Source organism: Syngnathus scovelli, chromosome 1 (assembly GCF_024217435.2).
Source record: "Syngnathus scovelli strain Florida chromosome 1, RoL_Ssco_1.2, whole genome shotgun sequence".
Classification (NCBI taxonomy): Eukaryota; Metazoa; Chordata; class Actinopteri; order Syngnathiformes; family Syngnathidae; genus Syngnathus; species Syngnathus scovelli.
Genome location: NC_090847.1, coordinates 25,543,159 through 25,568,993, shown reverse-complemented (window position 1 = coordinate 25,568,993; position 25,835 = coordinate 25,543,159). Strand labels below are relative to the sequence as shown.

General features: G+C 42.5%; 1 protein-coding gene across 1 annotated transcript in view; it reads left to right on the top strand.

Annotated features, from left to right (window-relative positions):
- Positions 1–1,648: 1,648 nt before the first annotated feature.
- Positions 1,649–25,835, top strand: part of LOC125977512 (phospholipid-transporting ATPase ABCA1) — a 58,925-nt gene continuing 34,738 nt past the window's right edge. Inside the window, exons 1-15 of the mRNA XM_049734067.2 lie at positions 1,649–8,732; positions 10,234–10,363; positions 12,039–12,132; positions 12,208–12,349; positions 12,439–12,566; positions 13,242–13,369; positions 13,466–13,660; positions 15,226–15,312; positions 15,390–15,579; positions 17,251–17,390; positions 17,460–17,576; positions 18,983–19,180; positions 19,558–19,763; positions 19,980–20,156; positions 24,425–24,647. Of these exons, the coding sequence (XP_049590024.1) occupies positions 10,298–10,363; positions 12,039–12,132; positions 12,208–12,349; positions 12,439–12,566; positions 13,242–13,369; positions 13,466–13,660; positions 15,226–15,312; positions 15,390–15,579; positions 17,251–17,390; positions 17,460–17,576; positions 18,983–19,180; positions 19,558–19,763; positions 19,980–20,156; positions 24,425–24,647 (2,091 nt within the window). The 5' untranslated portion in view covers positions 1,649–8,732; positions 10,234–10,297. The remainder of the gene's footprint in view (positions 8,733–10,233; positions 10,364–12,038; positions 12,133–12,207; positions 12,350–12,438; positions 12,567–13,241; positions 13,370–13,465; positions 13,661–15,225; positions 15,313–15,389; positions 15,580–17,250; positions 17,391–17,459; positions 17,577–18,982; positions 19,181–19,557; positions 19,764–19,979; positions 20,157–24,424; positions 24,648–25,835) is intronic.

The window sequence follows — 25,835 nt, the reverse complement described above, 5'->3', positions numbered from 1 at the left end:
ATTTTAAAACTTTGTCCATAAATAAGATATATACAGTTGGCCCGCGGGCCGGACTTTGGACACGCCTGCTGTAGTGGCTCAATATTGGTCCATATATAAGGCGCACCTGATTATAAGGAGTACTGTCGGCTTTAGAGAAAACTGGAGATTTTTAGGTGCACCTTATAGTGCGGAAAATATGGTGCATATATATATATATATATATATATATATATATATATATATATATATATATATATATATATATATATATATATATATATATATTTATTTATTTATTTATACATATACACACACACACACACACACACACACACATATTCATTGAGCTCAAAACTGCAGCGAAGCTTTCTGATTGGTCAAGAAGGCATGCAAATGCATTTGGCTGATTGTTACCATGACAAAAGCTTTGTTGCGCAACTGTCGTTATTAGCTCGGGCGACTTGGAAAACACGCCAGTAAAAAATTATTACAGACAGCCATGAAGAAATACGAGCGTTGACGTGGCGAGGCGACGGACGATCTCGTCGGCGAAAGCCATGAGTTATGGTGTTCTCGCCGCAGACTTCATATTTTTAGAGCGTGATAAATCGCCGACTAAATTTTACGACAATTACATGAACTGAAGCCAGGAAACGACACGTTGAAATAGCAGCGCTCGCACTGAAATGTCATACAAGGAAAGGAGATGGAAGAGTCATTAAATAGTGGACACAATGTGTAGTGTTCCTGAAATTTAAATGTATTTTGAAATCCAGGATATGTGGGGAAAAATTATTAAAAATATCACACACAAAAAAAGTGTGTTCTTTCATTAACACCCTTAGATGGCACCAAAGGCCAAACTTGAAGGAAAGTAGTAATTGGTGTCAAGGAGGTTTGTTGTGTGAAAATCTTTTGGGGGAGGAGCTAAATTTTGCCGGGGTTGATAAAGAGAGTCTTAGCCCCATGTGTATATTTTTGCAAGTGCATTTTTCCAAAAATGAAATAATCTGTTCATTCCTAATTAAAACAAAAGTAGTGATATTTTTTTGGGAGATTACGTCTCTATTTCCCTTCTTTTTTTTTTCACGCAGAAACTCTCGAGTTGTCTATTCAGCTTGTGCCATACCGCCAAACATTCTGCTTCTCATTTCAGTGGATTTATGGACGCTCATGAAGAAAGAAAAATAGAGCCGCAAGATGCCAAAGGGCAAGAACCAATCAAAAAAAAAAAAAAAAAAAGCTGATCTGAAATGCGCTCTCGCATTGTATGGAAATGTCATCGCAGGCTTCATGGTCAATAATTTCCATTGAATGACTACACGAGAGTAGTTGTCCTCTCCCTTAATGAAGCAAGAAAACACTCCGTTGACCTTAGGCTATTACTTTAAACGCAATTCTCAATCGATACACACCGCGGATCGCTTTCTTTTGCTATTGCTGACGTTGATATATTTGTACACCAAAAATATTTTTTCAGCACATATTTTTTCTTAATTAGACCCCGCCCCAACCATAATTGTGGTACCATTTTGGACAAAATGTTTTAAATAGTTTACACATACATATATATATATATATATATATATATATATATATATATATATATATATATATATATATATATATATATATATATATATATATATATATATAAATATTTGATTATTATTATTATTATTACAGTATTTTCCTTTTGTTGTAGATGACCGATGACCTTGTAAGATGCGCAATCCCGATACGGAGGGGAGGATGCGCCAAATGGAAGCTTTACACAGGAAATTGAAGTGTCAGCCAGATTGAGGGGGGTGGAAATAAATCTCACCCCCCCCCCTCCAAAAAAAGAAATATCTAATAGCTTTTGATTTTCTTTCAAGCCAAGTGTCTGCTTGTGCAAATGTCAGATTTAATGGCCGTTTGTCTTCATGAAACAATGTTTGGATGCGGCTCAGCAAGCCGTTATCGATGCGCTTGCTCGTCTACTGATCTAATTCTTCGTTTTTAACTTTTGTCGCTAACCGTCGGTGAATATTCTATCAAAGCTTATTTTTGATAAATATGCCCCCGTGACTAAACTCACTCCTCTTCTCAGACATATATTTACAAATTGCACTTGACTCTCAACAGACTTTCCGAAAGTCTCGTGTGTCAACTCGTGACAACACGTCACCGTGACCTTCAAGTTCGGCTTTCAGTCAAACACGCCTCGCTTCAATCTAACTCAGAGCAATGAGCCCGCAGATGGCCGAGACCGATTTCCACTGACAATCTCAAATCGTTCCTTTTTTTTTTTCTATCGTGCACATTTGTGCTGTTCTTGTCTCCCGGGAGGACCTAAACAAGACGAGTATTGGGGCGTTTTGACAAGGCACCCCTCGGAGCAGATCACATAGCGCAACTCCAAAATGGCCTTGTCTCCACTGCAATTTCAGCGAACAAATGATCCACCCAGAATCATCGCGCTCGTTCTCTGACATTTCCACGTATTAGCCGAGCTCGATCTAAGCGGCAACGCGTTTATCCCGGAGCGTGCCGTCGTTAATCTCAACGAATGCTAACGCTATATATACTCGACCATACGTAAGGGACTAATGAGAAGACCTACTTAGGAAATGAAGAACACCGTTTTCTTAGTATAATAGCTCACGTCCTCACTCGACTCCTCCTTTCTCGTTATGTTTTGGTGAAAGATTGAGAAAAAAAATGATGTACGATATAAAAAGAATGGGGTCACATTGATAGCATTTGCACCTCTCTCCACAGTGGGAGGCAATCAAGCGTCATCGCTGATTTCATTTTATTTCTTCTATTTTATTTTGTATCAAAGTAGATTTATTTCCTTTTGACTTGAACGAAAGAACTCCTAGTCATCATTCAAATATAATTATATTAAGATGAACTTTGACCCGATTTTTGGCGCCCCCTAGAGTCCGCGGCACTTTTAGCATCTGCCTATTTGGTGAGCAATAGCAAAAATCTGTGGCTAATTGATGCGCTTTGTAATTGCCATGATTTTCTTTTTCAGGCGACACAAAAACAAATAATGGAGGAAAGGGGCCCGAGCTTCCCCCAAAATATTTGCAAATCCACAAATAAATTCTGTAATGATCACATCCCGCAAATAGTCATAATTCTCTGCAAATCTCTTGATATCGCACAAATACAAATTGTAATTACAGGAAAAAAAAATGTTTTCTTGCCGTTGATGTTTTGGCGTATTTTAAGGTGGCGAGTTGCCGGCTGCCCGATCGCCGGTGGCGCCTTCACGGCTAATATAGCGTCGTTGGCTGGGAAAATGTTTTTGTTCACGGGCCGCCTGGCAGGCAGGCTCGTCCGAGTCGTATTTGTCACAAGTAATTAATTCGCGTGCCGTAAAAACGCCCGGCGGGCGGGCGGGGATGATGGGGAAAGGTGGCTTCATTAACCTCCCGTGCTGCCCGCCAGGCTTTGCCATCTATCGCCCGCCTCCCGCCCACAAAACAACACCATGGCGTCCGACGAGGCAACCTCCGCCAAGGCTACATTGAAAACCACCGCAGGCCAGCAATAAAAATAATTAAATACTCACAGTAATCCTTCTACACGTCATATTTCTTCTTTTTGTGAGATCTATTCTACTACTACACCCACTAAAAGTATTTCTTCCAACTACTACTGCAAATTACATTTCTACTAATACTGCAAATTTTAATTTATAATATTACTTTGCCTAGTAGTCCTAAAAAAAAAAAAAAACTCCTACTTCTGCTATTAGTTGTACTTGTCCTCTTAATAATAATACTGGTCAACAAATTTGATGGCTTTATCAGAGATGGCTTTTTGTCCCTAAACATATTCTTGATGCTGATTCAAAAATGGTTTATGATATATTTTCATTTCCTGTTTTTAAATTAGACCTATAAAATACAGATTTTAACCATGCGTGATGTTTTCAGAAAAAAATACACTTGTTGCTTCTATCTTAATTATTATTATTATTATTATTATCAAAAGATGATGTTCTAAAGAAAGAAATAGGGCATATTCGGATTCAGCAAGAGTAAAAATATAACTATAACTATTAACTTGCATTTTTGATTAAAAAAAAAGATCATGTCATAACCATGTTAGTATTTGCATTTACTTATACTACTGCTTGTCCTAGTAGTACGTACAATATTTAGTACTGCTCCTAATCGCAGCAAGCTCTAGAAATAAAGTTGAGGAGAGTTTTACTGTGAACAGAAAGCACATTTGTTTGGGAACAGAGTCCAAAAATTCTCTTGTGCCCTTCAAGTGTTTCCCAAAGCAGCGCGCACAAAAGCCTCACTCTTCTCCTTCTTCTGCATTTTCTTCCCCCAACGCATCCTTTTCCCCACTCGCACTCCAGTAGCCGCCCGCTCGCTCGCTCCCGCCCACCCCCACCCCCCGCTTTATTCAAAATTGACATTTCACGGTGCTTAATCTCCAAGGAGGTACAAATGGTGCATTCCATCACGCTGAGTGATATGAAAAGCCCCAGACCTTTTTTCAATGGGATATGAGAGACACAATCAAATAAATAAATCACCGTCTTCCCGGAAAGCCCCAGTCGCGGTGACAAAACCGTGAAAGGGGTAATTTTGGGGCATTTCAGAGAAAATAAATAAATAAAAATTGTCTGTGTGTCACAAGTGCTTGCTTGAATGGGTAAGGAGCACTTTGACAGGCTGACTGGAGCCAAAAGACATTTGCTGCTTTGCTTTGGGCTATGGGGCCGCGTTTGACGCACACGTTGACAGCGTTGTCATAAAAATCGCTTTATTTTTACATTAAAATAAATAAATCACAACACCGGTAATGACAATAGGGATGGTGATCATGAGAACGATAAAATATCCAGTCCACATCCCGTTCCTCTCTTCCAGCCCCCCGGCAACCCGATGACATCATCACGTCCTGGCCTCGGAAGACATATTGGAGTGAGCCGGGCCTCCTCGGGCGCGGCCTAATCATCGGTCGTCCGGGCCGTCATGGCTGACATCCGTCATAAAACCCTAACCTCGGGCACGACTCACTCCCAGCTTCTCAGGGATTTTATGAGTGGCAGCGTTATTACAGCTCTGGAATGGATTACCGCTGCCTCCACGCGCACCAGGTGGGAGGTGTTTCGCCAAATTGCTCGTCTCACCTACCCGCCGCCTTATTGTTCCTAACTTCCTGGCCTCACCTGTCAACTGAGGAGCCACTTTTTATTCAAGACAAGACTCAGGGCGACCTAGTGGGAACTGGGGCGAATAGCACTGCAGGCACAACAACGTCAAGTAATATGAGTGTGTTTATATTTTGGAATTATGGACAGATACTTTTGATCCAAGAGGAGATTAAGGGCACTGTGCAGCAAAGTGGAGACTATGAAATATAGCGTACCGAGCTAAAGCACATCAGCAAGATAAAATTAATGTTGGTTTGTCAATATATTTATCCTTTTGAATTTAGTAAGAGACTGAGGGCACTGTGCAGCAATGTGGAGACTATGGATTCCGGTACTACAGCGTATTGAGCTAAAGCACCACAACAAGGTAAACTAATCTTTGTAGACATTTATTTTTGCCATTATGGAGGGATATTTTCTATCCAAGAAATGACTCAGGGCACTATGTGGCAAAGTGGAGACTGTGGAGTATGCTACTGTAGCATGTCAAGCTAAAGCATGGCAGCGGGTTAAACTAAACTTTTGTTTTTCTCATTATATCAACACTGCAGTATATAGTAAAATCTTGCACTAGTGTTAGTTTTTGTTAGTGTTTTTTTTTTTATCATGAACCAACACTTTATGAGAGACTAAGGGCATTGCGTAGCGCTAATGCAGTGAATACTTGCATACGCATTTGTGGCATATTTGTGTTGTGGTGCACCTTGTCACGATGACAAAGTTGCCCGTATCTCACCGTATCTTTTACAATTCCCGGGAGCATTGGTACTTTTAGCACCTTGTAAATCACAAGTTTAAAGCGCAGCGCTGTACTTTTCGGGATTATTTGCATGATCCGAGTTGTGCCCGTGTAGTTTACTCTGTAAGACCATCACCAGACAAAATTGGCCTTATCATAAAAAATGCTGCAGTTTTTTTGGGGGGGAGGGGGCGTTGTTTGTTTACATCCCACGTCAGCCCCAAAGGAGCAAGATGCAAATTTCCTAAATAAGGTGTTGTCCATATTCTACAGGAAACGCACAGCCGCATTACTCACTGCTGCATACACAAAGGCCACACTGATATATTATCAACACGCTGTCATATATTATCTTACTTCTGGCCACATCAATTATTTTCTCACTGCTACCGGTGTATTCTTTTTTTTTTTTGAGGGGGAGGGGTGATGCAGAAATGCCTCACAGCATATCACATGGCAATCCCCGAACAGGCTGTGAGGGACGCACCGCAATATCGTAAATCCTATCATATATTACTTTTCCAATATACATGGTCAATGATACCAATGTAAAAATTGAATCCCATTCACGGTACAGCAAAAAAAAGTAATACATGAAGATAAAAATAAAAACTGCATTACAATAGATTTTTTGGTCATATTTTTAAGATAGTAAAACACAGCCTATAAATATATAATATATGCTGATTTACTTTATGTATTATGTTTATTTAGTTTATGGGACTGGGTCGTCGTGATTGATGCTTCAGGCAATTTGACTCATTAGCTGCATCAGAAAGAAAGGTCTTTGTTTACAATTTATTATCGTGTTAAATTGTGTTCATTTTATATATCATAGATACTTAAAAAAGAAATTTGTGGTGCATTGCAGAACTCCTTGCAATTTGCTATTGGCCTCGCCGGTGAAGAGTCCAGTACAAGTGTGCGAAGAGCGACACGTCCGACCACCGTTTGTCCCCCAACAAGTTGAGTCTGGTGAGGCGGGGTCTCCATGGCAACCGCTCGTCTCCTGTACAAGGGTACCGTCGCAAAAATGTTCCCGTACACGCACGGCCATTCAGCTTGCGCCATTACTCCCCAACGAGGCCGTCTTTGTGCGTCCGATTGAAACTCTTTACGCCAGCTGAATGCCGAATGAAGCCCGGCGACCTCGCCGTCCGTTCAAATAAACGCCGTCGTTTGGAAGCGCTCAAATGGTGCGCCGTTATCGCGTCGTTGGAAAGGTCACGCGTGCAGCGGAGGCTTTCAATCGGGCCTCTTGGGGGCTTTTTGTCATGTTTGGAGAGAAATTAGAAATGGGCTTCCTTTGTAATGGAAGTTTTTGAGAGGAGGTGCGAGTAAGAGGGCGTGCGCCAACTCACTTATTTTTAAAAGCTAGGAAAAGGTTAATCGATAGAAGTGGTACAATGCAATGCAGATTTTTTTTTTTTTTGTGGTGGGGTGTGGGGGAGAGCTGGTGTGCCAAAACTATCATTATATATTTACAGTGGAAACGAGACCTATATTTGGCTTTTTTTTTTTTTGGAGGGGGTGCGACAACACACTCACAATTGTTTTGAATTTTTCCAGTGGCTTTGTAGGGGTGCACCAAGTTTGTTCTGATGTTGATGGCAGGGCTCAGCTTTAAAAGTTTGGGTAAGGATTTGCAGTGTCTCCCCCCTCTGCAAAGATAAAAAAAAAATGTAAATCATTTATTTACCGTTCTCCATTTGATCGTGTTTAACATGATGCCTTTTTTTGGCTTTGTTTTGTCTGATGTTGACAGGGGGTGTGCGGCTTAAAAAGTTTGTCTGGCACCGATGAGTTGAAGGGAGTGCATCCAAATATTGAGGTGTTGTTTTTCTCCTGGAGTAGCTGTGTCAAACTATAGAAAAGTTGATGTAAAAAAAAAAAAAAAAAAAGGAAAAGTAGATCAGACGCGCTTGTGCACAATCCGTGTGGGGGCCGTGTTTGGCCAAAGTCAAAACAATCGCAAGAGCATCTGTCGAGGAGGGCTGACATTTTCTTCTCCTCAACTTCTCTGTTCTTTTTCCCTTTTCTGTATTTTTTTTCCTCGGGACATGGTTGACACGGAATAAAAATTCGAGCTGTGACCTTGTTGGACTAGCACGCCAGCTGTGTGCTTGCGTGTCACCACGTCTACGGGGAGGAACGACACTATTTCAGTTTTTATCCAATATGCGGGTTCCGAGGTCAGCAGACTCGGGTCAGTTAGTGGAGCCAAGAGTTGAAAGCAAACATGGTGCAGCAGCATTTAGCTGTTCTGCTGCATACGAATTGAATAAGCCGCCAACAGAACTGAAGTTGGCTTCAATTGTGAATTCATGTTCTTGCGTGATGCATTTTACTAAAAATAATACTATAGTACTTTTTGATGATCTACTTTGACTTTAAATTCTTTTTGTTTATATTTTAACTTAGCGTCTGTTAGCTTGTGAATGGAATACGCTATATTAGAACAGCTGCCTTATCTAGCATCAGCGCTAACATACAAAATGTTATGCCTTGAAAAAAAATCAGTGATTGCCACAGAGACCTCAAGTCACCTGTGATGATGGTTAATATTGCTGGTGCAGCCAGGACACCTGGTGTTTGCGTAGCGTTAGCGCTAGTATTTCAACCTGACACACACTAACAATTTGCAGAGTAGCACCTGTTGTTGCCACGGAGACCCTGGAGGCCAGCTGTGCGCATATCGCCGTGGCTCCCGTCACCCGAGGCCATTTGCATACTTTACGAGTGGAGGTAAAAGGACACGATACAGGTGGGGTGGCCGTGAGAGAGCCGCACAGAAGCAAAGAAAAATCTGGAGATGCCTTGACGGCCCAACGGCTGAAGGTAAGCGCCATTCAAACCACCCAGACGAGTTGGTATTCAAACTTAATATCGAGAAATTTCAAAGAAACATGCGGGTTTTTATTTCCTCTCATGTTTTCCTACTTGTTTCACGTGTTTGTTGTCAAAGTGAACTTTAACTGGCAAGCACTTCCCTGTTAATCATTTATGCGGCCAGGGAGTGTACGTAAGTTGTTCTGTTATCTACTGATGAATAATGTAGACAATTTGAAATATACAGTATGTACTGTATCGTATTTATCATTGGAAAAATTATATATAAATATATATGATAATAATAAATATTAATAAATAATAAATATATATATATATATGTCTATGTATATATATATACATATATATAATTATTTATATATATACATATACATATATAATTATTTATATATATATATATATGTATATACTAACAATTATTTTTATATTTATTATTTTCATTTGGTAAAAGTGAATGGCAATTTATTCTTCCACAGAAAGAAGTGTCATGTTTTTCAAGGCAACTACAATGCAAGTCACACACACACTCCTGTTTTCCCTCATCACTTGAGTCCCCTGGCGGATAGAAAAACATGTGCGCAGACAACACGAGAACAATACGAAAGCCGTTCGCGCTGTAGGCTAGCCGAGCGCTAATTTGCCCATTTGGGAACGAAGAGTGTCACGAGGCTAAATGACAGTAAATAAAACATTGGCCGGCTTTGCTGTAAATAATGGAAACGCACCAAGGGGAAGAAACTGCAGGAAGAGGAAATGGAGCGTTAAGCGGTGGCCCACTCGCCGTGGGCCAAAGGAAAAAAAAAAACACTCATCCCCACCGGCTTCACCTTGCGTCCACACTCCGCAAACTGTTCACTGCCTTATGAAGTAACCTTTGACCTGTGAACAAAATACTATCTGATATAAACTATGATGTCATACAAAAGATTTATAACACTCGTGTGAAGCTTCATTTGCCAAAACCATGTCAAAAAAGTTTGGTTAAAAAAAAAATGGGACGAAATAATGTTACATTTAAAATATAGAAAAGGTTCCGTAAATTCCTCAACTTTTTTTACTCAAGAGAAAAAACTTCACATTGTTTGGTTATTTGGAACTAGAACCAATGGGGGGTAAAAAAAAAACACAACGTATTGATTTAATTGTACTTACCGTACCGTACATTATTGAAATGATATTTTCCTGCAGCAAGCAACAGTACCAAACTCAGATGCACTTCTGCTATTTTGTTAAAACAAACGGCATCAAATATATTTTGTAGCATCTGCGGCATTACAAGTCAAACGAGGTGTTTAATTAAGGCTCTCGTAAGCACGATGCAATTTGGAAGCTCCCGTTTTGCTCAACGTAGGTGATAATAATCATTCCCGGCGCAGGTGCTGCACCGTAAGCCCCAAAAGCCGGAGGAAGTGAATGATTAGTGGCAACCCCCGAGCCCCCCAGCCCTGGTCTGTATTAAAAACCAGACTCTGGGTTTTATCCCCTGCAGGGCTTATTAAGTGGACCGGTTGCCATAGAGACGTGTTGGCAGGATATTGCCGGGATAAGGTGTAATGGGTCTCCTGACGCAGTTTGCTCTGCTCCTGTGGAAGAACTTCACTCTCCGGAAGAGACAAAAGGTACTCCCGCACCCTCTTAGTTTTATTCTTCCAAATTCAACCATGAGGACAGACATGGTCGTTGCAGTGTGTTAGCAACGGCGGGAGTCGAGGGATCCGCCTACGAAGCCGCCCCGCTGAGAACTAGAGCAATCTCACCTTAATGCCGAGCAATTCGATGTGTCACCTTTCATTTTGGGACACCTCGTTCATGTGGGCACCATGTCACAAAGTCCACATTGTAGTTCGAAAAAAGTCTGGTGTTTGGTTTGAAGGGCGCAGTCTCTTTGTGGTTCTCTGAAACTCTCATTTGGCAATTTTATTTATTGACTGGATCAATTTGGAGAGGTGAATCAATTTGGAGAAAAGGCACTAAAGATATTTGGTAACAAAATATGACAATGTAGTCCTCTGAGAGCTTTTAGATAAAACGTGACACAACATGTGCATAGTCACATGATCACCTAACGTTATATTAAAATTTTATTGCCGCTTTATCATCAGCACAATTGGAGGAGAGGTCACGCACCGCCGGGAGATAACAACGTGGATTCCAGAGCAAATTGTCGGGGTCATTGTTTGCGACAAAAGGGATGTAGCGCCTTCTTTGAGTGTTCTGATTTTTCTTTTGTAACTTCGGCAGTCAGCAGGAGTCGCAACCGCCTACTCGTTTCGTAAGATACCCGAACGCAGCGGCGCGCCCGTAGAACAAAAGGCATCGTCGCCAGGACCAGCTTTCATTAATTTCCTTACTTTGTCAGAATAACTTGAGGCAAAATGAAATTGCGTTTTTACAACTTTGTATCACGGGGAAGCGGAGGGAGAAATACGCCGCTTATTCTTCGGGATGTGAAAGTTGTGAGTTTTGTGCGTGGAATGTGGGGTATTTGTGCGACGTCAACATGAAAAACGACTATTAGATGAAACCAGTGGGAGTTGGCAAGGACAACAGTGCTTGCGGAGGGCTTGTAGAGGTTAATGACCAATTATATGAATGCCTCGCCAAGCATTTTAACATTTTATAACGGGCACGGCGCTGATTTTATGGTCCGCTCTTTCACATAATTTCTAAGGAGGAGATTATCTATTCACAAAGGCACGGGTGTCCACTGGCACATTCCCGGAGACATTGAGGAAGTCCATATAATTCCCCCCCGCCTGCTATTTCTTTTGCAATTTTCTTGTATCTAGTAGGATGCCTCATCTGTAAATCAGTGAACTAGAAAGGCGCTCGGTGGAGCGTGACAAGCTTCCGCCAAGGTGGAAAGATTGCGGTCTGCATGTCGCCAAAAAAATCCACTCATATTGGCATGTTGTAAAAATGTGTTTCTTTGGAATTATGATTTGAGGCCACTCTGCAAAGTCTCGAGGAGGGGGAGGGTGTAACGGTATCACATAAAGATCGGAATCTTTTGGTTTATGGTTAGGGATTGACATTGAGGGTTGGGGGATGAGGTTCTGGTTGTGGTCTGGGCAAAACTTGGGTTACAGTTCTTGGTGTCGATGTGGAAGTCAGTTATGGGAGGGTTAGGACAAGGTATAGGTTAGGGTCAGGGTCAAGCTTTAGGTTAGGGATTTAGATTAGGATCAGGATTTAGGGTAGGTTCAGGATTTAGGGTAGGGTTAAGATTTAGGTTAGGGTCAGGATTTCTCACCCTGTTCTATGTGAAGATGACCGTCTGAGCCTTTTCCGCAGGTCCGCTTGGTTGTGGAAATTCTTTGGCCTCTGTTCCTCTTCTTCATTCTGGTGTGGGTACGCTTCACCAACGAGCCGACCCACAAAGGCCAATGTATGTCAAAGCTCCTCCTCTGATCGGGTTTTGCATCGTCTGCTAGGTTTGAAAACAAGTGTTCTGTTTCTCTAGGCCACTATCCGAATAAACCCATGCCGTCGGCCGGGCTGATTCCTTGGATTCAAGGTCTGGCGTGCAACATGGACAATCCCTGCCTGAGTCATCCGACGCCAGGGGAGGCGCCGGGACAGGTCAACAACTTTGAGAACTCACTGTAGGCCAAATGAAAAAGAAAACACACACAACACATTAAGAGCCGTAAAAGCATCTAGTCATGCTAACATGATGACCTGGTCTGCTCAGAATTTCAAGGGGGCTGATTGAGCTGCAAAGCCTCCTGCTTAACAAATCCATCCTCGGCAACGCCCAACGACTGGCTGACGACGTCACCCGATTGGCCGCGGTCATGTCGCCGGCTGACGCTGAGAACGGTGGGAGCTTTTTTGAATGTCAAGTGCTACGCGAGCGAGATCATCAATAGCGTCGTAGAAAATCGCCACAATTCCGCCTCTTATGTCTTTGTCAAGTATTTGCCACCAAGGAAAAGTATCGCTGTTGTTCAGATGACACCTCTGAGGATTTGCCATTCTCCTTTATCCCTCAAAAACAACGAGGCGTGATTATTTACGACGCCATTTTGCATGCAGACTGACAGATCATTTGTCTTGATAAGTTGCTGCTTTGCATTAGGCCCATTTGGCGCGACGCTATTCAGATTTTTGCCCCCCTCCCCCCCACCGCTATCTAATTTGCAAATAGGCAAGCAGGGGAGGCGTGCCACCGCCGTACGACAAACAACTGGTGGGGGGGACATTTGCATTTCGGGGGTCACCGGCTTGTAATATACAAGATTAAATCCATCAAAGATCCAAGCAGGAGCATAATTAATGGTAGACGTCGTCTGAGGTGAGACTACAAAAAGGTCGTTAGCAAGAACGACAAGTGGGGCACCGTGGAAAAGTTTGGGATGGAACGAAAAACCCAGTGACACCCCCCCCCACACACACACACACATATTTGTGTTTGACTTTTCACAAATTCTTCTGGATTTTTTGTTTTTTTTCTGTAGAACCTTTTCCCAACTATTTTCGTTCTTTCCGTTCAAGGACAACCAGTTCAACTGACGACTATTCTGAGAGACAACGAAACGTTCTCGGCTTTCTTGACTGAGAATTTGTCCTTGCCGCTTCCGGTGGTCGAAAGTTTCATGGCAGCCAATATTTCTGTCAACTTGGTGCGTATGACCGTAAAAACTGAGAAAATACAGCAGAACCCACTTAATACCATCCGAATTAAAAACAACCTGGAAATTCCCTTTTCCAAACACAAGATCTTGATCCCTGTGCCTGGTCACCTTGGTAACTTTCTGTGTGACGGAAAAGATCTGGACCAGTATATCCAGTTTCAAAGTCCGTTGGACAAGGAGGCCTTCCGGAATGCCAGCTGCTCCCTGGACCCTCAGCAGCTCAGCGACAGCCAGCGAGTGCTCCTGCAGAATCTGGACTTCAGCAAAGTCTTGGCTCAGGTCAGCCTTCTTATGATTTGCTAGAAATAAATTTTCATAAAAATGTCTATCCTGAGATTGCTTTAGCTCAAATGGTTTGTTACGATGGAAGTTTGACAAATTTCATGACGGATGATAGGCAGGTCTTTTTTGTTTATACTGCAGCCGACAGACCGTTCTTGCAATAAAATCAAATCAAGAGGGCTGGCAGTGATTGAGTGAATGCCATGTGGATTGACCCAAACTCCCTTGGGGATTGACCGGTCGATCCCCAATCGACATAATGGGCACCCCTGGGTTCAGGTTTCAGTTTATGCATAGGCAAATGAGGTTAGATTTGCAAACTCAGGCCCGTGAGACAAATCCAACCCGCCACATCATTTTACGAGGCCCACAAATCATCAACCAATCAACCAGGATTTCAAATTATCATACGTAACGGATAAAAATCTTAGAAGAGGTTGCGGCTAGCCTTAGGGTACGATTCTTTTTTCCAGTAAGAAATCACCAGCAGGACCAACCTCGTATTATTAAGTTACAGTTAACTGTCATGTACAAATGTTAACAACTGTTAATATTACCAAAAGGTCAAAGCACTAAAACTGCCTTAGTGCTGTGTACTGTACAAGATGCATTGCTTGCAGTATATTACATTTTGGAGCTTTTTGTTCCTTGCTTCATTTTCCCACGCACCTCTCTGTCTCCCCATGATATTATTAAAATACATGCCATCACCGGAAATATTTATTAGAACCGATGTTCTCTTGAATTCTTTTTAAATCCCAGAGTCCCTGCTGGGATTATGCAAGCCTCACACTTTTTCTTTTGAGTTTATCTTGGAGGGGAAATATATGGCCCGGCAAATCCAATAAATAAGTGATAAGGCGAGGAAGTTTGTCGGGGAGATTATTTGAACAATTTCAGCCCACAGGCGCAGTCAAAGAAAAGCTTCGGACAAAATAGGGCGCAGGAAAAAAACATTCGGGGTGCCGTCAGCAAATGGAACATCAGGTCATTGCACTTAGAGGTTCACATGCGGAATGACGGCGATAACAACAAAGGACAACGGGGGCGGGTTTATCAGTTGGTGAATGGCCGAGGCCTGCCGCCACCGTGCAGACTTGGGTTATCATCCAGGCTGCTTTTTTTTTTTTTTTTTTCTTTTAAACACTCTTCCTTCCTTAGAGATTTTTACAATTGCAAGGTGGGCTTAGCAGCCAGAAGGTTCCCCCACCGCAACTTGTAGTGTTGTTTACTTATGAGCGTGCAAACTTCTAAGAACATCTACTTTATTTATTGGAAAGTTGTTAGAATGTTTACTGGATGTTGTTTGCTTGTAAGGATGCAGACTTATATGTATTTTCAATTTGTTGTACCTTTGAAATACTTTCCTTGAAGGACTTTTCTTGTAGCAACATATACCCGGAAGATTTTTGACCGTCCTACTCCGTGAATAAAATCCCCAATTTCACCACGGTGTATTATTAACCTGAGCCGCCATGAATAAGAGCAGTTATCAAATATTAACTTGATGCACTGCGTGAATTACAAGATCCATAATTCCAATCGATATAATATTCCTCCAGCTGCCGTCAGTTTTGGATTTGGACGCCGTCGACGTAACGACACTACTCACGAGAACCACGGCAAATGCCCTCCCAATTTTTCAAGAGGTTAGTATTCCACTCAGGTCCGAGATCTTTTATTTATATGATCAAATGATTTTTTTTTCTTCTTTTTTTTAAACCAGGTGAGCCGTTTGCAGAACTCCGTGAGCCTCGCAGGGTCGCTGAATTTCCAGGGGGACATGATTGGCAGCGTCAATATGCTTCTGTGCGGAAAGCAGCTTGACTCCAATTCCAGCAACGTGACCCTGGGCTCCCCGTCGCTCAGACGAGCGCTTAGCAAGCAGTCAATCTCCAGTCAGCGCAACACGTCCAGTGAGTCCCCCCCTTTCGCAATATTTGATAATGTAGCCGCATCTTCGCCTGACCGTGCCAGAGCTGTGTCACCCAAGAGAGGCGGAATGTATTATTCCACTTTTCAATTGCGACGATTTGTTTTTTTTCTAGTATTTATACTTGAGGTTGTTTAGCTAACATGAGTCTGTTTACTTGTAAGGATGTGTGTTGTGTCTTCTGGAGACAAAATATTTCTTGGCTACGCTCGGTTATTTTCATTTAGCGCTCAGTTGTTGTCTCTCTAAGATTGAATACAACCATGTTTGCTAGTTTTCAAAATTTGGAGTGAGAAGCAAACCGCTCCCTATCGGCCAATGAGGTTTTTCGCCCTGTGAAAAATGCCAACAAAGAGAATGACGACTTTTTGTTCGGCAATAGCCGTGGCGTAAAAACGGCCTCGGGCTGCACGGCCAAGGCCTGAGGGTGCGAAGTGTATTTCAAGGGCGCTTTCTGTTTTCACTTCTTCACGTTCATGCCCCTAACGTTGAACGTGCCGCCGGCTTTCTGGTCGGCCAATTTAATTCTATAAGATCCCGGAGAATTAGTTCATTGGACGTTTCATTAAAGCTTCTCACGAGGAAGAAGCGTCGCACAATTAGATTATAATAAGACACCAATGTTCCCTGGGAAATAAAAAGTTGCACGGCAAAGAGCAACGAGCGTGCCGGTGCCAGCACAAATGAGCACAAACACGATGTCATCCAGACAAAATAAGCACTAACGTGTCTGTTAGCACGCTAATGGCTGTTTTGGCATTTTCTTGCACTTAAATGAATCCCGGGAATGTGCCGCGGCCGTGTCTGTAAATGGCCAATTACAATTGTTTTGGAAGTGTAAAAGCGCTCACCAAGGCATTGCGCAACATTTCAGTCCGACTTCAACCGCTATTTTAAAGCCTTAGATTTTTTTTTTTTTTTAAAGCAGATTATGACCGGATCAAAAAACCTCTGCAGTAGTTCCTCGTCTAAAAATAGATCACGTATTGCCATTGCCAGCTAATGATTAGAAACTCATCTTGGTGGGCCACCATTACACAAAGTGGCATCTGTTGCCTCCTTTGATGGGAACAGCTGGCCAGGGTCCGAGTAGAGGGCGGCCATTAGCTCTCCTCTCGCGCCGACCTCCCAGCAGCACCTGTGAGAGGCGGCGAGCGGGCCGGAGTGCTCACATTTAATTGCGCTGAAAATGACTGCTAACATCTCGCCTCAGGGGCGATGGCGGGGAAAAAAATCCAAAAGGAAAATAAGATGTAAAGGATGTAAAAAAATGGAGATTGTTGTACCTTAGGGGTGGATGTACACTTGTTGTTGACTTATAAAGCGAGATTGCATCCTTTTGAGGAGCTTGTGAGATTGTTTAGCTTGTCAGGCTACATGCTAGCTGGAAAGGAATGCAGCTGGTCCTCACTTAACCCGCTTGCGGCATTCCCAACCTGACGCTATTCACATAGGCAGCGCATTTGAATTAATAATGACACTGCTACTCGCGCAGAGATAAAAACTTTTTTTTAAATATGTGGACTCTAGTGGAAATAAATTCCTTGGACAGTATTTAGCAGTGAATCATAGAAACGTTGTATTTAATGCCTGGTCTTATATGTCTATATTGTTTGTAAGCACGAATTGTCTTTTATCATTTTGGTTTCTGTAGGTTCTTTTTGTCAAACCCTCGTTGACACGCTTGAGGGAACCCCGAGTCTCCGTTACATCTGGAGCTCCTTCAAGTTCTTTTTCCGAGGAAAAATCCTTTTTACACCCGATAGCCCGGCGACACGACTCATCGTGAAAGAGGTAAACAAGACACTGGTGCTGAACGACGTGTTTGATGCGGCCGAGTTTTGATCTTTTTGTGTTATTTAGGCTAACAGCACCTTCAACGCCTTGGCGATGCTAAAAGAAATGGCCGACGCTTGGGATGAACTGGGTCCACGTGTTTGGGACTTCTTTCAAAACAGCCAGCAAGTCAACGTAATACGGGTAAGGTTGATTTATTGTGACGCTGCCTCTTGTTAATCAATCAACAAGTTCTAGCAAGAAAACTTTGAGTGAGCTTTTCTGTTTTATGTTTGACACTTGAGCATGTTGTGTCGAGAGACACAACTGAGACTCAATCTAACAACATTAGCTAGCCGTTTGACACGTGGTATCGTTTAGCACGTGATTCTGACGTGCAGGAAAACTTTTGTCTCATTCTTCTAGCACAGGGATAGTCAACGGGTGATCCGCGGCCCTCCGGTGGTCTGGGGTGATATTGCAGGTGGTCCACAAAAATGGAAAAATAATTCACATTTTTAAAAATAAAATTGATTTCTTATTTAGACTTGGTTTATTTTCCAGCTAATTTTGTGAATCATTTACCCATCCAAATTATGTCAAATGAAGCTGAGAGTCCCAAAATAGATAAATAAATAGCTTGATCCCCCTTCGGTACAAAATAAAATAATATTCCACCAAAGCAGTGGTCCTCGAGTGGCTTCTTGGACAAAACCAACAAGTTCCAAACGAGGACTTTGCAGATCCATCAATAGTCAGAAACCAGACAAGAGTGAGCAAAGAATGCTGACATTTGAAGTTCAACCTTTGGCGGAAAAAGAATGACTCATGATGTGTACACACGGCAGGGGAGAGCATACGGTTTTCAAGTCTCCTGTTCAGTATGGGAACCCAGGGATGGAAGTAATTATGGATAAGTACGGGATAATTTTCATCCTGGCAGAAGGGATTATCTATAGAAGTAGAGGACATGGACACTTTGCCTCCACCTCTATCTCCTTCCCTCCCTCCTTCTCTCTCTCTCTTGCAGTATTTCCTTGACACTGACATTACTCTAGTGTCACTCCAAATGAGCTTATAGGCAGCTGGAGGGAAGCAGACATCGGGAGCTCCACATAGCCGCGGTATTCATTACCCTAGCCCTAACCTTTACACAAATGGGCCCGCATTCCTCCTTTGTCTTCATTTTCTCCGCCAGCACCGGCGCTCTGCCTTTTTTTCCGCCGCCGCCGCCGCCGCATCCTCCCGGGCCACCGGCTCGTAAGGCGTTACGTCATCACTGCCGGAGGTCGTTCAAGGTTGCTGATGTGTTTTAGTTTTGATGGACCAATTACCGCAGATGACGAGTACATTTGAGGACCGCAGTGGAAAAGAAAGGCCGTAAACAGAGACACTAAAAAGCCAGTGGGGTGAACACGGGTCAGGAACCTGGTTCCCCTTCAGATGATATCTGAATCGGCTTTTTGGTCGCTATGCTACCAAACTTTCAAATACATGAGTTGTAATAGATCCCAAGTTGAGTGGGTCTTGAATGGTCTTAATGTATGACACATACTTAGGAACCATTCAAGATGTGATTATGTCCTCAGCCATCTATTTTGTGTTGTCAGACTTTGCTGGCCAATCCGGTCTTTGCCGCCGCCCTGGACCAGCGTCTTAACGGCAGCGGTTGGACCGCCGCTCTGCTCGCCAATTTCCTCTACAACGGACCCCCGGCGGATCGACCCGATGGGGCGCCGCCCCACGACTGGCGGGATCTTTACAACACCACCACGGAGATTCTCCAGTTTCTATCCAAGGTCCTTGGTGTACGTATCCATTTTAGTATCTCTCCGTGGCTTTTATGTTGGAGATATTTTTTCAGTTTATTCAGCGCACGAAATAGATTTTTTTCCACTCATTTCTGTTTCGTGAGAGGCCTCACTGTTTGCCAAGTTTTAATGACGTCAAATACAGCACAAGCACACGCTAGCGGTTGATTTATTGATCTGCGCCACAGTTTGCGGCGAGAGCCCATTTTCTCGACTCAGTGTGATCAAACGTGTGGAAAGACGATTTTCACACACAATTCAAAGCTAGGTTTGTTGATTACTGCTTCTCGTGGAGTCATGTTCTCAGATAAAGTTAGGGTTTCAGAGATTTTGGGGGTATTTTAGGAAAGTTGAGAATTTCATTTCTGTGACAGTGTTTGGATTTGAACAAGTTTGAAGCCACTTCCAATGAAGACCAGCTGGTGGGTAAAGCATTGGAGCTCCTCATGACGGACGATTACTGGGCCGGCGTCGTTTTTGTCAACCTGCCACCCAACGCCAGCCGAGTCCCTCCTCACATCCGTTATACGATCCGCATGGACATCGAGGAAGTGGAGCGCACCAACAAAAAAAAAGAACGGTACGTAACGAACCACACCTTTTAACGGTCACCGCTGTTTTTGTTCTAGTACTTTTGAAAAGGTCTGGAATTTTTTTAAAATTTATTTTCAAAGTCATCATGTTATCACCTGAAAAATGTGAGTGTCACTTTTTTTTGTTGGTGTCTAAAACGGCCACACTTGACGATGACTTGGCCTTTGCCGGCACAGATGACAATGTGTCTGCTTTTAATAAGGTCATGGTCTCCGGGGGCTCGAGACAACTCTTTTAACGACCTGCGCTATATACGGGGAGGATTCGCCTACGTGCAGGACATGATCGAGCACGGCATCGCGCGAACGCAAACGTCCGGCAGTCAACCCCTCGGTGTTTTCGCTCAGCAAATGCCCTACCCTTGCTATGTGGATGACACGTGAGTACAAACTTGTTTTGATGAGTAAAATCATTTTGTTTGTTCGATCCATACCGTAGAATGATTTGAATCATGGTCCTTTTTGACTCATGGTGCACAGTATTGTTTCATTTTTCTTTCAATGCTTGATTTCGTTGAGACTCCACAAGGTGAAATCCGTGGTGGATCAAATACTTATTTCCTCCCCTGTAACTTGTTTCAAAAGCATCTCCACACTTCAGCTGTTAACGTGATCCGATTGGTGCTGCTGTTTTTGTTAGCAACAGCGTTTGAACAGACTTTTGTTTTGCCTAACTGTGAGCGAGCAATCATTGCAGTTTCTTCCCCTATTTTCTTTCCCTCATATTTGAAAATCTCTACGCGAGTTACCAGGAGTCCCTTGGGAAAAACTTCTGGATTCGATTGTGTTTGTCTAAATGAATAACCGCCATCTATGCGAGTCATCAATTTAACAAAACAAACCCTCCCCCCCCACAAAAAAATAAATAAAATGCATTTAATCAAGCTTGCAAGGGACCAAGAATGAAGTCAGTCCAAACTATCGATTTTAGACAAACCACAGGAAATACCCTAATAGCTGATGGATGCTGAATTATTTATCCAGGTCGGCATTGGATTCCCAACAGCCAAGCCGCTCAGTGTACATAACACAGCCCGGCTGTAATCGCGTTTCATCGTGTAAGCGGCGTATCGCTGGAGGAAATCTTGCGACTGCCATCATCACAACATTACGCTCTCTGCTAATAAAGCAAAAAGCCCAAAGATAATTACAGGGGAGATTTAACAATACCGTACAGCAGAACAGAGAAAATTCAGCTCCACTGGGACTGCCATTTCCAGAGATTAGCAATCTAATTTCAGAGTATTATGTGCTTTACAACGCCGAGAGTTTTCAATCAAGTGATCTTTAGATGGTGTTTGGGTAGCTAGGATGAATTTGATGACTTTGTTTGGGTGTTTAATTATAACGCATTGATGATGACTCATCGCTCATGAGAAGTGACCAAGTCTGCCTTCTCGGTTGGAAACGGCCATTTATAAATTCATTAGTTGATGTTTAACGATTTCATATTTTTGTTCCCAAAGTGGCTATTACTTATGCAAAATCGATGGACATGTCATAAACGGTCTCGGAAACCCACAAAATGTCACAAAATCGGTTATGTCAGGGTCATATTGGTTTTCAGGGGCAAGAGAGTTGATCTTATAACTCCCAAAGTTGGACCACTTGACAGATGGGCTCAATTGGTCTAATCACAGAGGAATTTTTGATTTGCGTTTCATTTCGATTGGGCTTTTTTACATTCGAAACCGTCGCAAATCGGACATTCGCCAGCCCCGCCGGTCGCAGCGTTCCATCTTCCCGAGAGGACCGATTAATAATTACAGAAGATAAATGGAAGCCATAAAGCACTGCAATACCCTCAGTCCCAACACCATTTACTCCCTCGCCCGTGCCGCCACGCGGGCAATCCGATAAATTATTAACCCTTGAAAATTGCTATTTCATTCATGAATAATTGAAAGAGGAATGAGACAAAGGAAGATGCGCTGAAACAGAGAGATGGCAAAGGACTGTGATGCTAATTATTTCATCCACACACACTTTTGTCAAACGGATGGCAAGAACTGAAAGCTCTCCTTGACGTATTTAAACAGCTGCTTGTTTGCATTGATTTTGATGGGATAATTCCCGACTGAAAATGGAACTCACGGCGACGTAGGCTGGTGGATCAGAGCAACACAAATGATCCAGGTTCCACATTTCAAGGTGTCCTTCAAAAGTACAACTCGAGAAGAACACATGCCTGGAAAGCGAAATGGAATTTGCCAATTTGTTTTGAAGCTGATAGTTGAGGGTTATATTTCACAAAAGCAACGGTCCTCAAGTGATGAAGTGGTGCATCTCAATATTTTTAGGATCTTTGCATGTTGGGGAATTTAGCCTGGGTTGTTATGGAGAGTCTTTTTTATACGGATGGAAAAAAATCAATCAAATAATCCAAAACAAGATCATATTATAGAAGAGTGCAAATTGATGTTAGACTGTTTTGTTTGTTCTTCCAATCAGAGGTCAACACACACACACACACACACACACCATGGTGACATTTTGCACTGGAGATAACCAAAGTGTATTAGCTCCCGCTGTTTTCCCCATTGAGCCGCCACATGGCCAGGCCTGTGATGATGCCGCGGGATAAATGTTGACCCCCGTGGGGCCTGATAGCACATAAACACGTCTTTTATCAGCGGCCCCCGCGTCACCTCACGTTCAGGAATCACAGGCATCTCTCGTTTGGATCCCGAGGCTGCAATCTCCATCAATAGGCTTGAAACATTTTCACATCTAAAGATGCTCTCCATTACATGCTGGGCTAGCTGTGTTAGATTAATGTTTTTTTTCCTTCGGTTATTAATATTCCGGGGGGGGGGGGGGGGGGGGGGGAGTGCCATCAGCGTGTAAACTATGCATTCATGTTTACATTTATTTGCCGAGCCAGCATTTTACCACACGGGAAAAAGTTTGCCATTCGTTTGAACTGTATTAAAGGTAGGATCAAATTCAGGTTGAAGAATGAAATTACACTTTCTGTGTATGGTGCTCTGAATGAAATAATAGTAGATGAATTATAATTATTTTATTTTTTTTATTTTGTTTTTAGGTGGTCTCACCATTGAGCTAAAAAAACTGAAAGCACACGTTATATTGTATTATTAATTCAATATGTTAAATCGTTTTTGGTTCATTCGGATTGTTAAAAATGGAAGCAAAATAATAGTTTTGTAGGACACGTTTTATCAAATGAACATTTGGTTAGATACATACAGGATATAATTTGACTGTGAAATTCTTTTTGAATTTTTTATCAATGAATAACAAGACCAATTGATTAACATGAACTACAATTGAAACATTAAATTGGTGTTTTTAATAGTGACTTATATAGTTACTTGAAGTCAGTTAAAATAGTTATTAATTAAAATAATATTATGGATTTAATTTAATAGGTTATCAGTATCTATCCTTGTGAATTGGAAGTCGTTGAGAACTGGCGTTACATTTAGTTCTTGATTTACACAGCGTCCCTAAATTTAGGTCAGACCGCCAATGTAATGAGAGCCGCGCAACAGAGTTCTGTTACTTAAGCACCTTTTGATCGAACTTCCCATGCATAATTCAAGCGCATCTGGTGGCAAGGTTGTCGGTGTCGGACGCACCCCGCACATGGCTGAGGAATCGCCGTGGAAGGAGTTAACGCAATCGGAAAGCCGTCAGCTGTTCCAGAGACGATTCTGGCATTAGCATTCGCGTGGCTTCTCTCGCCTCGCCTTTAGAAACGGCTTTTGCTTCACTGAGGATTCAACTTCTCGAACTCCAAAAGGCAATTTTTGCATATGTGATATGGTAACTGCTTTAAGTCGAATCCTTACAAAGGCTCTTTGTCGAGGAAAGTGGTGCAAAAAAAAAAAAAAAAACTTAAGTACGTGGGTTCCCAAACTTTTTCAACATTAACGTCAAATTTTTAAATCAAGAATCTAACTGGGCCATGCACAGTAGGCTCCCACTAAACAGCTGACAATTTCAAGCCATGAAAAAAGGTTGGTTGTGGGCCGCACAATTTTGCTTTGCACAGAGATACTGGTGTTCCCATTCAGGCTCGTTTTGACGAATCCTCATATCGAATTTTATTGAAGAATAAACTCTAGAATTCGTGTGTATTTCGAAACAAAATGGCCGATTTCCGACGTGGGAAACTATTTTGTGTATCGTCAATCTGAGAAATTAGCATTGGGGCCTCATCTTTTTCTAATTTCCCAGTTGAGTGCATGAGGATTTTTGGAGAGGAAGGTATTGAGGTATTAATTTAATTTGTTACATCTCTTGTAGTGATAAGATAGTGGCGTTTTATCCGCCTACTGAACTAAATCATTTTTATCGGAGTAGCTTTGACATCTCAGTCACTGTCTAATAAAGACAAGGGAGCTCTTTGTTATATAGGCAGGAGCCGAAGATATTGACATGGCATTTTGCTGGCATTATGAACGGCCTTATTGCTGTTGTAACAGCATCGAGTCACTCACGGCAGCCGGCTAACATGAACTAACTTGCAAATGGCTTTGATTGAGTTTATGAAAGGTTAGATCAGTCTTACCTTGTAAATAACAGCCGTCTGCAGAGCGATTTATTCTTCTTCTCCAACCCGGGATATTATCACGTGTGCTACCCCCACTTCTCGATACACTTGTTAAAAAATTTCTTGCAGCTTCATCCAAGCTATTGGCGGGATCCTCCCGATGTTCCTGGTGTTGGCTTTTATGTACACCACGTGCATGATCATCAAAAGTCTGGTTCTGGAGAAAGAGCTTCGGCTCAAGGAGGTTCTGCGAGCGGTGGGCGTTCGCGACAGCGCACTTTGGCTGACGAGGTTCGCCGAGAACGTGCTTCTGCTCGCCGTTCCGTGCGCCCTACTTAGTGTCATGGTCAAGGTCAGTGGTCAGATCGGATTCCAAGTAACCTGAATTCCTAAATTGTGTTTTGTTGTGATTTGGGCATACCCTTGCTAATCACCAATCATTGGGCTGTGGGGTCAAATAATTACCCATGATTATTTTTTCCACCAATCCATTTCTCTCTTGCAACCCCAAAGTGCAATTTATTGAAATTAAGATCACAGCAGTGGCGTTTGTTATTTCCCGCAGTTGCATCACCTTTGCGTTCAAACAGGCTTCCTGTTATGCAATTAGAGTCATGGATATTTGGCACCGCATGCGTTCGTGATTGCAATTAGAGTTGATTATCTGAAGGCCAGCGGGTCGTTCGCCGCTATTTCACCGCGCGGTGTTAGTACAGCAACAGTGGCCTCGGTGTCGGCACTCCGAGTAATAAAAGACAAGACGGACACGCAAAACGCTCACGGCGACAGAGTCATTATGTCCCGTTCAAAGTAGAGCCCATCCTTGTGTTGCGGGAAGCATTGTTAATGATTCAAAGATGATTGTTTGTTGGCGTCAGGCTAATCAATTATTTTGCTAGGTAATTGTGAAATGTGTCTGGTAAATAAAAACGGGTATTTGAACAGCTGGGCGCGATGCAATTCCCTCCCGTTGACGTAATGTGTAAACATTAATAACAATAAATCCAGTTAGCTGAGTGCCTTGGAGGAGCAATGCGGATTCAAATGACGGGCTCTAAATGATCCTTTCACAGCCCGGTTCAGTGCATTAATAATAATGGCGAGTTAAGCAGTCATTATCTTAAGGGTGCTTTTGGATTAGGTGGGACAACAACCGGTCCTGTCGTCATTTTTTAAGTGCTTATATTTTTCGGTCGGTGCTGGTTAGAGACGAGGGTGTCGTCGCTCGGTGTAATAAGAAGCTGTGACGGGGTCTGTGTGATGGCTTCATTTGAAGTGAGATGATCGTGGAGAAAATGTGTCATTTGTGTGTGTTAACGAAACAGGAAGGATACAAAAATAGATGTTTTGGATTTTGCCTCCATTTTACAAACTGCTCTTTGGTCAGGGAAGTCTAAATTTTAAAATAGGAGCTAGTTAGATTTTATTGCTGAGTATCTAAACCAGGGGTGTCACTCGTTTTTTTGGCTGGCCGCATTGTAGTCATAGCTTCTTTCGGAGGGCCATTATGACTGTCAACCCAAATTGACAGTTTTCAAAT